Source organism: Theropithecus gelada, chromosome 2 (assembly GCF_003255815.1).
Source record: "Theropithecus gelada isolate Dixy chromosome 2, Tgel_1.0, whole genome shotgun sequence".
NCBI classification, from domain to species: Eukaryota; Metazoa; Chordata; class Mammalia; order Primates; family Cercopithecidae; genus Theropithecus; species Theropithecus gelada.
The window spans coordinates 97,769,738-97,785,891 of NC_037669.1; the positions used below are offsets into that span (position 1 = coordinate 97,769,738).

Below are 16,154 nucleotides of genomic sequence, written 5' to 3' on the forward strand. Positions count from 1 at the left end.
GTTACAGACCAGCGCTGCTAACATGGTGAGACCCTGTCTCTACCGAAAACACAAAATTAGCTGGGCATGGTGGCACGTGCCTGTAATCCCAGCTACTTGGGAGGCTGAGGCAGGAGAATTGCTTGAACCCGGGAGGTAGAGGTTGCAGTTAGCGGAAACTGCGCCACTGCACTCCCACAGAGCAAGATTCCGTTTAAAAAAAAAAAAAAAACCAAAAAGGAAAAACAAGAAAGAAAGAGCCAGAGCCCTCAGATAACACATCAGCGCTAACATAGATTAACATGTGCCCAGTTCTCAGCCACATTATCTCAATCTCACAACCTCAGGAGGCAGATGCTATTTTCATTATCCTCACTTTAGTAGTGAGGAAACAGAGCTTTCAGAGGTTAAGGGATAGAGCTGGCATTCAAAATGAGTTATCTCTTCACTATTTACATGTATTTTACAGTTGCCCTAGGTTACAACCCTTGACTCCAAAAAAAAGGAGCAGGGACCTGGACTTCTAATTTTGGATGTATTTACAAGAATCTCTTTGCCTCATCTTTCAGATAAATCTCCAAGAGTGAAAGTTGTTTATAGAATACAGCTAATAAAGTCAGAAAGAATGATAAATTAGAAAATCCTCATTATGTAATCTCTAATTAATTACCATTACCAGATCAAAGCTGGGTGGATCATAATGTAAGTGAAAGGCTGGTTGGGAACTTGAAAATAAATCAGGTCACTCCTTATGTGATGCAAAAGCAAGTACTTATCACCTTCTAATATATTCCTGCTAAAAATATTAGAACATGAGTCTGCATGAGCCTCTAGATCTACTAGTTTACAGGAAAAGTGGATGATAGTGACACATGGTTAACAACACTACAGAGATACAACTGTATGTAGAACATGAGAAAATTCTAGGGTAAACACCTAGTTCTTTCAACAAATAAATAAAAAAAGGAACTATTAAGTATTCTTTAAGTGACTTAAAGGAACATCAACAAAATACAATGTGTGAATCTTGTTTGGATTCTGGTTCAGATAAATCAACAAAAAGACTATCTGATAACTGAAGAAAATTAAACATCTATTATCAGATGATATTAGACAATAACTAGAAATCACTATTCATTTTGGTGGCAATGATAATAGCATTGTTGTTATACACCTTACAGTTAAGTCCTCAAAGTTATTCTTGAAAACCAAATGGAATACTTATTACATGAAAACCTCTATACCTCCACATCAGTATTTTATAGAAAAATAAGCTTTATTTCAAAGCAATCTGAAAACAGCAGTCAGGGGGACCACATTTGCAAACTGGTAGGAAGGAGCATACAGTTACATGTCCATTTAGCAAGGTCTCAAGTCAGGAGTCTCACCAATTCCTGCCCAACACCTACTCAGTTTCCTCTTCAGGTTGAAACTAAAAAGTAGACTTGAACATCCCAGTGATGTCTTTGTTGTCCAAACATGCTCCAAGTTCAGGAAAGAGGACACCTGGGCTCAACTTATTGAGGGATTTGCTTAATTATTTAAAAAATATTTACATTGAGAATACAGTTAAGTTAGGAGCTTTCTTCACATTTTCACATTTTTTGAAAGAGCCACGGAGGTTTCATTCATGTTTTAACCAGTTGAGCTGATAAAGACCCTGTCTCCATTTTGTAAGAGATGGATTACATTCAATTACTCCTCATGACAGCCAAATGGAAGATTATTCTATTGCTTTTGAAAGATTATTCCATTGCTTTTGAAGTGCTGGTTGGACTGGCATCTGCAATGGTAGCCAAATAAATGAGATTTCTATGTAACACATGCTGGTACCTATGGGCAAAAAAAAAAAAACCAGGCAAAAATCAGAGGCTTGTTTTTACCGACCATGAACAAAAAACTGGAAAATAATTTACCCACTCTAGTGGAATGGCTCATCTACTAACTGGATGATTCACTGTTATCAACCTTCTTGTTTAACATATTTAAGGAAAATATAGTCAGATTCTCACCCATTCTCACTGATTACTTTCATAGCTACCATCATTTCTTGCTTGGACTATTGCAGTAGACACCTAGTCTCCCAGATCTATCTTTGCACCCTACTTTATTCTCCACACAACAGTCTGAGATCATTGTACAATTTAAATCAAGATCATGTTATATGTTGTTATACCTCTATTCAAAACCTTCCAAAGGCTCCCATCTCATTCAGAGTAAAGGTGAGCTGTTCTTGTGTCCTAGTAAGGCCCTACATGATTGGGGCCTCCAGTACCCCTCTGATCTCATCTCTTATGGCTATACCTTTGTTTACTGAATGCTGGCCACAGTGGCCTCCTTCCTGTGACTTGAAAATATCCAGCACACTCCTACTTGGGAGCTTTTCTACCTGATGCTTTCTCTGTCTTACTTATCTCACTATGCCTTACTACTGCATAGCTGGCTCCCTTACCCCAGGTCTCTACTCAAATATCACCTTATCAGACATACCATGTATAAAATAGCACTCCTCCCCCGACTTACTCTGCTTTATTCTTATGCAAAGCACTCATTATTATGTGCCTAATTATACATTTTCTTATAGATTCTAGAGTCTAGAATGTCAGCTCCATGAGTGCAGAGCTAGTGTCTGTTTTACTACGGATTTCCCAGAGTCTGAAACTGTGCCTGGTACCAGGAGTACAGTTGTCCCTTGGTATCCACAGGGGATTGGTTCCAGGCCACCTCCCTCCTCCCCTTAGATATCGAAATCCGAGGATGCTCAAGCTCAAGTTCCTTATATAAAATGGCATAGTATTTGTACATAACCTACACACATCCTCCCATATCATATACTTCAATTAATTAATTTATTTATTGAGATGGAGTCTTGCTCTGTCGCCCAGGCTAGAGTCCAGTGGGGTGATCTTGGCTCGCTGCAACCTCCAACTCCCGAGTTCAAGTTCAAGCAATTCTCCTGCCTTGGCCTCCCAGGTAGCTGGGATTACAGGCACCCACCACCATGCCTGGCTAATTTTTGTATTTTTAGTTTTTAGTAGAGAAGGGGTTTTGCCATGTTGGCCAGGCTGGTCTTGAACTCCTGACCTCAGATGATCTGCCCGCCTTGGCCTCCCAAAGTGCTGGGAATACAGGTGTGAGCCACCACACCTGGCTCACATACTTTAAATACTCTCTAGATTACTTATAATACCTAATACAATTTAAATGCCATATAACTAGTTGTTATACTATATTGCTTTTTATTGTTGTGTTGCTATTTTTTATTGTTTTGTGTTCCCCAATATTTTTGAAATGCAATGCAGAACCCATGGATACAGAGGACCAACTGTACTTATAAAATATCTGTTCAACAACTTCAAGAAGGGACAAAACATTTTCATGATCAATGTAAGTTTATAGGGGGGTAGAGTTCTTCACCCAGAAAAATAAATCAGACAAGGGGTCAGAAAGCATGGCCTGTGCAATTGAAAAATCCCACTAGGAGATTTTGATAACTTTCTTACCCTTGGGTTGCGAATTACTGTACCAAATGGAAGGTTTTGCAACCATTTTTCATATAGAAAAAGGAGAAGGTATTTATTATAAACTTTTAAAAATCAAATTACCAAATGCCAGAGTCAGATGTAAAGATTTACCCAAAAATTGGTATCTCTACTGTTCTATTAAGGTATTCAGTGAGGGACTGTAGGTAATTTTTCTAGGGGGTAGGGATTGTGAAACATTTCTTCAGTAACAATGAAATAATATATTTTTCTATAAGAAATGGGCATAAGGCCGGGAGCAGTGGCTCATGCCTGTAATTCCAACACTTTGGGAGGTTGAGGCAGGTGGATCATCTGAGGTCAGGAGTTTGAGACCATCCTGGCCAACATGGTGAAACCCGTCTCTACTAAAAATACAAAAATTAGCAGGGCATGATGGCACACGCCTGTAGTCCCAGCTACTCGGGAGGCCGAGGCACGAGAATTGCTTGAACCTCGGAGGTGGAGGTTGCAGTGAGCCGAGATTGCACCACTGCACTCCAGCCTGGGCAACAGAGGAAGACTCTGTCTCAAAAAAAAAAAAAAAAAAAATTAACAAAAAGAAAAAAACGGGCATAATACCTGGAGTAAATTCGGAAAAGAGACTCAGATTCTATTTTCTCTCATTTTGGTATCTGCTTAGGGAGTGCATTAAAGTATGATGCAGAATTCACCTTTGACTTAACTCGGAAATCCTTTGTTTGTCTTTGTGTGTGTGTCACTAACAGACTGACAGGAAGTTAGGAAATGAGAGGGAGCTTAGCAGTCAAATGGCCTGACCCCTTCACTTAACAGAGAAAGGATGAGGCACGGATCCAAGATGAGAAAGGGGCCATGGCTCCAATCTCCTGAGCCTAGTTTTCTGTGTGCTCCCACCCCCATCCCTGTTGTCATTAGCTGGCATAGCTTTGAGTGAAGGAGGTTTTACAGTGAGAATAATTCACGTTTTGAAGAAAGAGCCACGTCTGACTCCAGGCTCCACAGTGTACTTGTTGTATGGTCTTGGGCAGGTTAGCAAACTCTTTGGGGCTCTCTTTCCTCAGTTCAAAGAGGGGCTTAATTGCGATCAATCACCCAAGACTCTTAGTTCGAGAAAGCACCGTATCACACAGGCTTCCCCTCTACCCACAGGTGAGGGGCGCGGGGGTGGGGGCACTTACTGGACGCACTCGTTCCCCCGGCCCTTGTTCTGATACTCCACAATACAGCGGATCAGCTGGTCATTCTCCTCAAGGAGCTGAAAGATGAGAGAAAGAAAGGGTCAGTGCAGGCCGGGCGCAGTGGCTCACGCCTGCAATCCCAGCACTTTGGGAGGCCGAGCTGGGCGGATCACGAGGTCAGAAGTTCGAGACTAGCCTGGCCAACATGGTGAGACCCCATACTAAAAGTACAAAAATTAGCCAGGCGTGGCACGCTCCTGTAATCCCAGCTACCCAGGAGGCTGAGGCAGGAGAATCGCTTGAACCCAGGAGGCGGAGGTTGCAGTGAGCCGAGATGACGCCACTGCACTTCAGCCCGGGCGACAAAGCGAGACTCCGTCTCGGGGGAAAAAAAAAAAAGAGACTGGGTTAGTGCAGTATGACGTCTGGACGGCGGGGGACAGAACCCCATGCCGGGCTATCCTGCCCCGGCGCCTGTGCTGATTTCGTGCCCATCTCACCCCGCACCCCGGCTGCTCAGCACCCTTCACAGTCAGCTGGGAGGCCGCTCTCCACAGGATGCTTCTCGCACCCCGCAGACACTCGGGATCCCGACTTCTTCTCTTCGCCCGCCCGCCCGCGTGGATGCTCACCCGCTGGATAGTCTCTTGATTGACTTCCGCCTTGCCCCTCAGCCAGTCCGGTACGAAGGCCACCGACATCCCGAGGAACCTCCGGAACCACGACCGCCAAGCGACTCGACCCACGAAAGGTGGGGCCTACGCTGTCGACGTTGATTAGATGCTCCCGCCTACAGGGCGGGGGACAGAAGAGACGTCATTTGTGACTGGACGCGCAGGAGCGACACTCAGCGCCTTCCTCGGTCCCCGCCCCCAGAACGCCGGGGTCGTTTACGTATCCTTTGCGCTTGCGCAGTCTGGAGAGCGAAACCTGTGGGTCGGGGTTGGGTCTAATGTTGACCTACCTGGCCTCAGCACCTCCAGTGTTAGGCTGTGCATGCCTTTTTTTTTTTGAGATGGAGTCTGGCTGTGTCGCGCAGGCTGGAGTGCAGTGGCGCGATCTCGGCTCACTGCAAGCTCCGCCTCCCGGGTTCAAGCCATTCTCCTGCCTCTGCCTCCTGAGTAGCTGGGACTACAGGCGCCCGCCACCACGCCTGGCTTTTTTTTTTTTTTTTTTTTTTTTTAGTAGAAACGGGGTTTCACCATGTTGGCCAGGATGGTCTCGATCTCCTGACCTCGTGATCCGCCCGCCTCGGCCTCCCAAAGTGCTGGGTGTGCATGCTTAATCTATCTGTAGGAGTGGCTTGCTCGGCATCACACAGCATGTCTGGAACCCAGATATATGGCTTCAAATCCACTGTCCTCTCTACATCACTCTGGTGCCTCCAGGTCTGCATCTGGAGCATGAACATTGACTATGGCATTGTCTCCTGCCAGGCCAAATCTGCAGGGCCAGGAAAACTCTGGTATTAGTTTTACTCTTTGCTGAAGGAGAAATTCGCGTTTTTCCACATAGCCTAGACTTATTTGGGGCAGGAATAATGCTTATTAGGTTGGCAACCCTAAAAAGCACTGGTATTTTCTCCATTTTACAGATGAGGAAACAAGTAAAGTAACTTGCCCAAGGTTCCTTAGCAAAGCCAGTCTCTGAATACGGGCAGTCTGGCTTTAGAACTCTCACCCTTAACAACCCAGGACTGCCCAGGCACCATACTGCAAAGGTGGTGTGCCGCAAGATGCAAGGAGGAAGCTGGACACACCCTCTTGGGCCACATGGTTACTCCTGGTGATCACTAAAACTGAACTGGTTGTAGTCTTCTAGACCAGTGGTCCCCAGCCTTTTTGGTACCAGGAACTGGTTTCGTGGAAGACAATTTTTCTTGTCTTCCACGGGGGTGGGGGTGGGGGTGGTTTTGGTGTGAAACTGTTTTACCTCACATCAGCAGGCATTTAGATTCTCATTAGGAGTGTGCAACCTAGATCTCTCGCAAGTACAGTTCACAATAGGGTCCATGCTGCTGTGAGAATCTAATGCCTCCGCTGATCCGACAGGGCAGAATCCTCGGTGGTAATGTTTATCCGCCCTCTGCTCATCTCCTGCTGTGCGGTACGGGTCCCCTGTTCTAGCCATCCGTGGTGGATGTGGTAACAAGATTCGTTTTCCCTGGAGTGAGCACTTCATTTAGGAGGGAGATCTTGGGAGCCTACTCCTAAAAAGGGGAGCTCCCTAGAGCTTTATTCCTCTGAATGGTGGCCCTGATCCTGAGCAAGCTCATCTGCTTTACTGGGCTTTCTTTCCATAATCCCTTTATTCAAACCTGTGAAAAGGCAGCTTTCATCCCATTTCTTTTCTTTTCTTTCCTTTTTTTTTTTTTTTGAGACAGAGTCTCACCCTGTCACCCAGGCTGGAGTGCAGTGGTGTGATCTTGGCTCACTGCAACCTCTGCCTCCCGGGCTCAAGCGATTCTCCTGCCTCAGCTTCCTGAGTAGCTGGGATTACAGGTGCCTGCCACCACACCTGGCTAATTTTTTTTTTGTATCTTTAGTAGAGATGGGGTTTCGCCATGTTGGTCAGGCTGGTCTTGAACTCCTGACCTCATGATCCGCCCGCCTCGGCCTCCCAAAGTGCTAGGATTACAGGTGTGAGCTACTGCACCCAGCCTGCTTTCATCCCATTTCACAGAGAGGTAAACCCGGTGAGAGAAGTGAGGTAACCCCTGAGCTGGGGCAGACTCAGGACTTCCTGGTTACCAAGCCTGCACTGTTAACTCTGCATCAGGCTTCCTCCTCAGGAAAATTCCCCAAAGCTTTCAGAGAAACAGAGTGGGCAGAAAAAGAACCATCAGGAGCAGGATGTAGGTCTTGCTTAGTTCCACTCAGCCCTATTCCTGTTAAGACAAGTGAGGAATGACAATAACATGAAATGGCCCAGACAACAATCCTCCCACCTCTGAAAGTTTCCCTGTGATTATGGGCATGAACCACCATGCCCGGCCCATAGTTTTGTTCATAAAGTTTAAGTGACTTGCTTACCAATCTTATGCAAAATTTCATGTAATTTATGTAATACTATATAACATAATGCTACATATGGTATGTATATATACACACAAAGATCTGTCCTGGGTATTAAGTATCTTATCTCTAGGCTTTATGTTTATGACTCTGAAATGGAGGGAACTGGGACATACATGTTTTGAGGAATAAAGTGAATGGGTTTTTTTGTTTTTTTTGTTTGTCTGTTTTTGTTTTGTTTTGTTTTGAGATAAAGTCTCACTCTGTTGCCCAAGCTGGAGTGCAGTGGTGCAATCTCAGCTCACTGTAACCTCCATCTCCCAGGTTCAAGCAATTCTCCTGCCTCAGCCTCCCGAGTAGTCTGGGACTATGGGCACGCACCACCATGCCCAGATAATTCTTTTGTATTTTTAGTAGAGATGGGGTTTCACTATGTTGGCCAGGCTGATCTTGAACTGCTGACCTCAGGATGCATTCGCCTCGGCCTCCCAAAGTGCTGGGATTACAGGCGTGAGCCATCCTGCCTGGCCCCAGTTTTTGTTGTTGTTGTTGTTGTTATTGTTTGAGACAGAGTTTCACTCTTGTTGCCCAGGCTGGAGTGCAATGGTGCAATCTCAGCTCACTGCAACCTCCACCTCCTGGGTTCAAGCAATTCTCCTGCCTCAGCCTCCCAAGTAGCTGGCATTACAGGCATGCACCACCACGCCCAGCTAATTTTGTGTTTTTAGTAGAGATGGGGGTTTTACCATGTTGGTCAGGCTGGTCTCGAACTCCTGACCGCAGGTGAACCACCAACCTTGGCCTCCCAAAATGCTGAGATTACAGGTGTGAGCCACCAAGCCTGGCCTAAAGCGAAGGTTTTGAGTGCGGTTTATAGAAGGAATTGATTGCTTTTTGTTTTTTTGAGACGGAGTCTTGCTCTGTCGCCCAGGCTTGAGTGCAGTGGCGCGACCTAGGCTCACCGCAAGCTCCACCTCCCGAGTTCTCGCCATTCTCCTGCCTCGGCCTCCCGAGTAGCTGGGACTACAGGCGCTCACCATCAAGCCCGGCTAATTTTTTTTTTTTTTTTTTTTTTTTTTTTTTTTTAGTAGAGACAGGGTTTCACTGTGTTAGCCAGGGTGGTCTTGATCTCCTGACCTCGTGATCTGCCTGCCTCAGCCTTCCAAAGTGCTGGGATTACAGGCGTGAGCCGCCGCGCCTGGCCTGATTGGTTTTTTTAACATCATCAAAGTTTCTATCAGGTAAAAAAAAAAAAATGAGATGGTGTTAGGGTGAGGCAGGTGGTATAGGGGACCAACATGTTCCAGCATACAGGGAAAGCCCTCCAGAAGAAAAGTTTTATAAAGGCAGTATAAAGGCAAAGTGGAGGTTAAGCAGGACACAGGTATCCAGATTCTGTACTCTCCTAGGAGCAATGGGAGCCATGGATGGTTTTAGGCAGAAGAGTGATGAAGCCTGAGATGCATTTAGAGTTTTATTGGCTGTAACATGGTGAAAGTTAGGGAAGACACCCAGATGAGAAACAAAAAGAACAGTGACAAGGCTGCTACAAGAAGGCAGGCCAGAGATAGTGGGAGCAATGAGAAAAGAAGTGTATGCATTTGAAAGACATTGGAAGTAGACTTGGCAGGCCTTAGTGATCAAGTGGGGAGGGATAGAAAAGGGAAATTAGGGATGCCTTCTGGGGTTCTGGGTTAAGCAACTGAGAAAGTGGTGATGCCCCTTATGGAGGCAGGGAACAGTGGGGGAGATGCTGGACTGGAAATGAAGGTGATAAATTCAGCTGTGGAAATGTATAGTGTGAGGTGATGTCAAACGATGTGGAGGCTTGTGGCTGACTATTTGGGGCTGAAACTCAGCGACAAAGACTAGGCTGGAGATACAGCTTTGAGAAACATCACTTGTAGAAACTGACTGGTACTATGCAGTGGATAAGATTGCCTAAGGAGAATGTGATAGTTTCTCTTATGACAGAGGAAAAGAAGCTGCAACGGAGACTGAGGGGAGAAAGAGACTAGAGAGATAGGGAAAGGAAAACCAGGACAGTGGGGGTTATGGCTTTTTATTTATTTATTTATTTATTTTTAAACAGTGACTGAAAAGGACAGACAGGACAGCAATGACAAATGCTGTTGAAAGGTCAAGGAAGGGCTGGGTGCAGTGGCTCACACCTGTAATCCCAGCACTTTGGGAGGCCGAGGTAGGCAGATCACTTGAGGTCAGAAGTTTGAGACCAGTCTGGCTAACATGATGAAACCCTCTCTCTACTAAAAATACAAAAATTAGCCAGGCATGGTGGCACGTGCCTGTAGCCCCAGTTACTTGGGAGGCTGAGGCTGGAGGATCGCTTGAACCCGGGATGCAGAGATTGCAGTAAGCCTCAGCGCAGAGATTGCACTCCAGCCTGGGAGACAGAGTTAGACTCTGCGTCAAAAAAAAAAAAAAAAAAGAACAAGGAAAATAAAGACTAGGTCTTTGAGGAGGGCATTTTCAGTGGTATGGTGAAGCAGATCTCAGAAGTGCAGGGGACTGAGAAATGATGAAAGGTGAAGGTGAAGCAATGGAGTGTTCAGATATAGACCACTTTTTCCATGAGGTTTGGTTGTAAAGGGGAGAAGGGAAAGAAGGTGGTAGCTGGAGGGAGAGGAGTTGTCTGGAGCTAAGGGACATCACTTTGATGGTTGCTCTTTCTTCAGTAAAGAAGGTTCCTGGGAGAGCAAGAGGGGGAGGGGGTGTTGAAGAGTGGGAGATCTGGGGAGCATGCAGGATATTTGGAAGTTGATTTTGGGGGAGAGCTGGAGAGAGAGCTGCCTTGGCAAATAGGACTGCTGAAGGGTGTTGAGGACCTAGTTGAAGTTGACAATGTATGTAGCACTGATCTGTGTGGTTGTGAGATTTTGTCCAGTGGCACTCAGAGCCAAGAAGCAGAGAAGACAGAAGGTTGGATTCTTCCAGGATTGTAGTGCTGCCAGATGGGTGTTACTATCCTTCTAGTTGTGCTAGAAAGATAACTGTGCAAGAGATATAAGTATATTGGGAAGAATGTGATGGAGGTGATAAACCCTGAACTCTCAGCTGATGGGGAAGGAAGTGAAAACTCGAGGGAGCTCATAATAAAACAAAGTAGAGGCACAAATGAACTGGAAGTTTCTGCAGGCTAGAGAAACCATGGAAGGAATTCAGAGACTAGCAGGACAGATGAAAGATCAGGTGTCTGCATTTATAACTTCAGAGGTGGAGCTCTTCTGTGGTCCAGGATGTTACCCTAGGAGTGGAGGGCTGAAGAGGACTGGAAGAGAAAGCCTCTGGAGTTGACTGTGAGTCTGGAGTCAAAGTGGCCAATGATTGGAGATGAGAGCTAGGATTTTAGGTACTACATCTCACCCCTGTTGTCCAATCTACCATGGTGCCTGAGCCACACCAGTTGCACCAGTCAGAGGGTGTAAGGTCCTATTCTAAAGCACTCGCACCACAAGTTTTGAGAGCCCAATTCCACATATTTGTTTGTTTGTTTTGTTTTGTTTGTTTTCTGAGATGGAGTTTCGCTCTTGTAGGTCAGGCTGGAGTGCAATGGTGCGATCTCGGCTCACTGCAGCCGCCTCCCAGATTCAAGTGATTCTCCTGCCTCAGCCTCCCAAGTAGCTGGGATCACAGACCCCTGCCATCATTCCCAGCTAATTTTTGTAATTTTTCAATAGAGACGCAGTTTTGCCATGTTGGACACGCTTGTCCCTGACCTCGTGATCCACCTGCCTTGGCCTCCCAAAGTGCTGGGATTATAGGTGTGAGCCACCACACCTGGCCCCAGTTCCCCATATTTGAAGGGCACTTATGCTACAGGGTTTTCAATTGCCTTTACCAACCCCAAATCTCCTGGTTTTTCTTCTTCTTTGTGCCTGTTGTGACCTACCGTCATTATCAGAGACTCATTGTGGGAGGGGACTACACAAGGGTATAAATCCCAGGAGGTAGTGATCCCTGTAGGCTATCTTAGACTCTATCACAATTCTCTTCAGTTTTCATTTTGTAATTTTTCTCTGGCTATGTAAGCCCTGCTTTGATTTCCGCCCATATGATGATGATTTTCAAAAGTCCAGGCTAGGCGTGGTGGCTCACGCCTGTAATTTCAGCACTTAGGGAGGCCAAGGCAGGCGGATCACTTGAGGCCAGGAGTTCGAGACCAGCCTGGCCAATATGGTGAAACCCCCATCTCTATTAAAACTACAAAAATTAGCTGGGCGCGTTGGCAGATGCCTGTAATCCCAGCTACTTGGGAGGCTGAGGCAGAAGAATCACTTGAGCTTGGGAGGTGGAGGTTGCAGTGAGCCGAGATCGTGCCACTAAACTCCAACCTGGGCCACAGAGTGAGACTCAGCCTCAAAAAAAGTCTGTGTCCAGCCCAGACCTCTACATTGACCTGCAACCTGTATATACAACGGCTATGTTGACATCTGTATTAGTCAAGGTTCTCCAGAAAGGAAGAACCAATGTGACATCTATATATCTACAATATAGATCTATATCTATAAATATATATGGGAGGGGATTTATTAGGGGAATTGGCTCACATGGTTATGGAGGCTGAGAAGTCCCACAATAGGCCATCTACAAGCTAGAGAATCAGGGAGGCTGGTAGAGTGCTTCAGTTCAAGACTACCCTGTCTTGGACTTGGCCTCAGAACCAGGGAAGTTAAATGGTGTATCTCCCAGTCCAAGGCCCAAGCCGGGAGAACCTGGGGAACCACTGGTACAAGTCTTGGAGTCCAAAGGCTCAATAGTTGCTAAGTGAATAAATGGATGGACTCTACTACCTAATCTCCTGGAGTTAGGAGATTAGGGGAACCTGGAGTTCTGATGCCAAGAGCAGAAGAGGGGTGTCCCAACTCCAGAACAGAGAATTTGCCTTTCCTCTGCCTTTTTGTTCTATCTATTAGATGGTGCCTGCCCATATTGGATGAGGACAGATCTTTCTTACTCAGTGCATTGATTCAAATGCCAATATCTCCTGGGAACACCCTCGTAGACATACCCAGAAATAATGTTCCCCCAGGAATCTGAGTATCCTTTAACCTAGTCAGGTTGACATCTAAAATGAATCATTGCAAAATCCTAACCAAGTCTCAAAGGTACCTCAAATTCAACTTGTCTAAGATGGAGCTCAAGATCCATTTTATCTCCTCTTCCAGTGTTCTCCATATCTGTGAATCCCTCCACCATCCATCCATTTATCCATGGCTGAACAGTGGCCTCATCCTTGAAGCTACTTCATCGCCCCTTCACATCCAACTCATCACCAAGTCCTATTGATTTTGCTCCTGTATTTCTCTGCAGCCTGCTTAGATCTCTTTTTCTTCAGTCTCACACCAGTCCACATTCCAGCTCCATTCTCTCTTGCTCAGATGACTGCACTGGCTCCCAGGCAAGTCCCACCATAGCTTTATTGAGATTTCTCCATTTTGATCTGCACTTTAGCAGCCAAAGTGAGTTTTATAAAATGCAATTTTGATCAGTGTTCCATGGTCCTAAACTTTCCACTATGGCCCATAAGATCCTACATGGTCTGGCCCCTTCCTTCTATTTGCTCTAGTCGATCTCACTCTACTCCTTTACTCTCTAAACTCCGAGTTTCTTTTCTTTTTTGGTAAAATGTACATAACCATTTTTAAGTGTGCAGATCTGTGGCATTTGGTACATTCACATTGTTGTGCGATCATCACTACTAACCATTTCCAGAACTGTTTCATCTTCTCCAGCTGAAATTCTGTATCTATTAAGCACTAACTTTCCATTACCCCCTGTCTGGGTTTCTTTTCATCCCTCAAAGGAGCTCTGCTGCCTTCCACAGAGTCCTTATATACATGCTGATGTCTCCATCTGAAACGCACTTCCTCTCCCCTTTGCCTAGTTAGCCTCCTGTGATTCCCAACACCAGCCTAGAAGCTTCTGTAAATTCTCTCAAAACCCCTGCTCCTCCCTGAAGAACAATTTGTATTTATACAGGTGTTTGATTGTTTGAAGGGTGCTCTCACCCTGCCCTCCTCTCTTAACATAGTTTTTCCTGTCAGGAATTCCTCGCTTTGTCCACAAGCCCTGGCACACAGCAGGTGCTCAATACTTGCTAAATGAATAAATGGACGGACTCTGCTACCTAATCCCCTTCCAGCCGGTCATCCACTTGTGGGTGCCTCTGCCCCCAGCTTGGGGTGTGTCCCCCTGGGTCGGACTTTGGCGCCCTATCCAGGCTGGCAGTAGGTTGTGCTCTTTGGTTTGCCTATCTCGGGCCTCCCGCCCAGCCGCGCGGACCGCAGAACACACGCCCCGGGCGTATCACACTGTCACGCGGAGCCTCCCCGCCTCCAGACGTCGGTCCGGTTGCTACCCCAGCAGGAATCGAGCTTATACCACGAAGGCTCCTTCTCATCTCCGGACGTGAGAATTACAGGCTTGGACCTCAAACTGCCGCGGTGAGAGCCGGGAGGTGGGAAGAAAGTTGGGAGGCGCGCGCCTCGGTCACGCTCCCTCTCAGTTTGGGTCGCAGCCCTTTAACAACCACTACATTCGCGCCTTCGCCGGGACGAGGGCTGTGGAGGCGCGCCGGGATTGGTCGGTTTGGGTGCGGGTGTCGCTAAGCAGCAGCGAATGGGGGCTCAAGGCTCGCGCACGCGCACCACCGCCTACCTGCGCCGGGGCCGCCGGTGACCTGGGCCGGGGCACCCCGGTCGGCTAAGGTTGCTGAGGAGGCGGCGGGTAGCTGGCGGGCGCCGACTTCCGAAGGCCGCCGTCGGGGCGAGGTGAGGGCTGACGGGCGGAGGCGGGTGCCGCGGCCCGTTAGCCGAGAGCAGGCGGGTTAGGGTGTGGCGCAGGGCGGGCCCAGAGGTGGAGGCGGCCCAGGGCCAGCCCCGCCCTCAGGCCCGGCCTTGACCATGGGGCTCCCCACGGGGCTTCACTGGACTTCTTGGAGTCCTCTGTCCCCTTTCTCCCGCCAGCCTCTCCCTGGACCCCGGGGCCACCCAAGACACGCGCCTGCGGGAACCCTGGGCTGACAGATGGGCGTCGAGGGCTTCTCCCAGTTGGAAGAGATGGGGAGTGAGAAAGGGACGACTGTTTCTTTAACCATTCACGAATCTCACGTCAGAGCATTGTTTAGTCTGAATAGCAAACTTCCCTTAGCATGCTAGTGTTATAAGACTTTAAATATTGGATACACTGAACCAACTTTTCAGAGCACTGGGTGTAGGACGTTCCATTACAGGTTTTGTGTTCATTACAGATTTACACATGTACCTCCAGAGCCAGAAGGATAAAGCGCTTGGGGAAAAATTAGGTTTGTAGAAATCAAAGCCACGAAAGACTTGCCAGTGTGGAAAGTAATTGGTGAAATTTGTGACATGGTCAGAAAAGAATACAGCTCAGAACCAACATAGAAGATAATATTTAATTACATTTTGCAGAGGAGAGTTGATCCCGCTAAAGATAATTTTAGTAAAATGAAAAATGGAAGCAACTGGAAATGGTTTAACGTTGCTAGATAGAATTAAATAAACAAATAGAGTTTCCTCTGGAAAGTATGTTTTGGACAATGTTGTTAATAGCTCTGATTTAAGTGTTTGTACTTGCAACAGAAGCCATCTTGGAGTCTCAGTGTTTTTTCATTCTTAGAATAACTTAGAAATCAACTATATTCAAAAAGTAACATGGTCAGAGAGAGGACAACCTGACTTCAAGGTAATACAGTGGATAAAGAGTAGTTGTAACAAGTGTAATCTCAGGCTCCTTCGTCTACCAACAGGTCTCTGATTAGCTTATTAGTGCTCTAAGGAGAAGAAATTATTTTAGAGAAAGGGAGTAGCTGTAATCCCCAAGGTTGGATTTATAGAAGAAGGATGTGGTGGAAAGATCGTCAGCTTTAGAATATTTGAAGTAAGGAAGTGTGGGTTGAATCTGGCTCTACCTCTTGAGCCTTAGAGCTGCAGTTTTCCCACCTAGCCAGTGTAGATTATGTCTACCTTATAGTTACAAGCATTTAATAACATTATCAGTGTAAAAGGTCCTATCAAGTTTAGTTCCCTATCCTTCTCAGTTCCTAACAAATGACAAAACTGACCTCTACCCTCCTGTTCACTCCATCCCCAAGCAACTTGGAGCCTTAATAGAATCTACAAATTTGGTAACCAGTTCTCAAGTCCTGTGGCTGAAGGTGAATTCAGTAAGGGTGACACAACTCAGTTTTGTCTTCTGTATTGTGTGTTTGAGTCTTCTGTATTCTGTATATACTTTATGGTGAACACTTTGTGTTTGAATATTTGTGTGCCAAATGAACCCTGTTTTGTCTAAATTCCTATTTTGCAAGGTGCAGTCATCTCTCTCTTTCTCTCTTTCTTTCTGTTTCTCTCTCTCAGCCTCTCCCTCTCTCAGTGCATGTGGTAGGGGCTTGAGGAGGGGTTAAGGGTAAAAGGTGGAAGAAAAAGCAGAAACAAGGG

The 16,154-nt window shown here is 46.4% G+C and overlaps 2 protein-coding genes across 6 annotated transcripts in view; one reads left to right on the forward strand and one right to left on the reverse strand.

Annotated features, from left to right (window-relative positions):
- Positions 1 to 16,154, forward strand: part of SEC22C (SEC22 homolog C, vesicle trafficking protein) — a 59,723-nt gene that overhangs the window by 11,039 nt on the left and 32,530 nt on the right. For 2 of the 5 annotated variants that reach the window (XM_025374889.1, XM_025374894.1), the window contains exon 1: positions 14,316 to 14,465. The exons of 1 other annotated variant lie outside the window; for it this stretch is intronic. The gene's annotated coding sequence lies outside the window, so the exon portion shown is untranslated. Of the gene's footprint in view, positions 1 to 8,762; positions 8,916 to 14,315; positions 14,466 to 16,154 lie in introns of those variants that run through there. 2 more of the 5 variants (XM_025374890.1, XM_025374892.1) reach the window with 2 other exon arrangements.
- On the reverse strand, positions 1,235 to 14,471 carry SS18L2 (SS18 like 2). Its single transcript, XM_025374901.1, has 4 exons — positions 14,353 to 14,471; positions 5,293 to 5,450; positions 4,661 to 4,737; positions 1,235 to 1,812 (listed from the first exon to the last, which is right to left on the reverse strand). Exons 2-4 carry the CDS (start codon positions 5,359 to 5,361, stop codon positions 1,725 to 1,727), a joined length of 234 nt encoding a protein of 77 aa, XP_025230686.1. The 5' UTR covers positions 5,362 to 5,450; positions 14,353 to 14,471; the 3' UTR covers positions 1,235 to 1,724.

Bases quoted from the DNA above. Each gene is read 5' to 3' on its own strand.
- SS18L2 (XM_025374901.1), bottom strand. From the start codon at position 5,361: ATGTCGGTGGCCTTCGTACCGGACTGGCTGAGGGGCAAGGCGGAAGTC. The intron at 4,738-5,292 runs GTGAGCATCCAC...CTCATCTTTCAG, and splicing joins ATCAAGAGACTATCCAGCGG to CTCCTTGAGGAGAATGACCA. The intron at 1,813-4,660 runs GTAAGTGCCCCC...TTTTGCCCATAG, and splicing joins CGGGGGAACGAGTGCGTCCA to GTACCAGCATGTGTTACATA.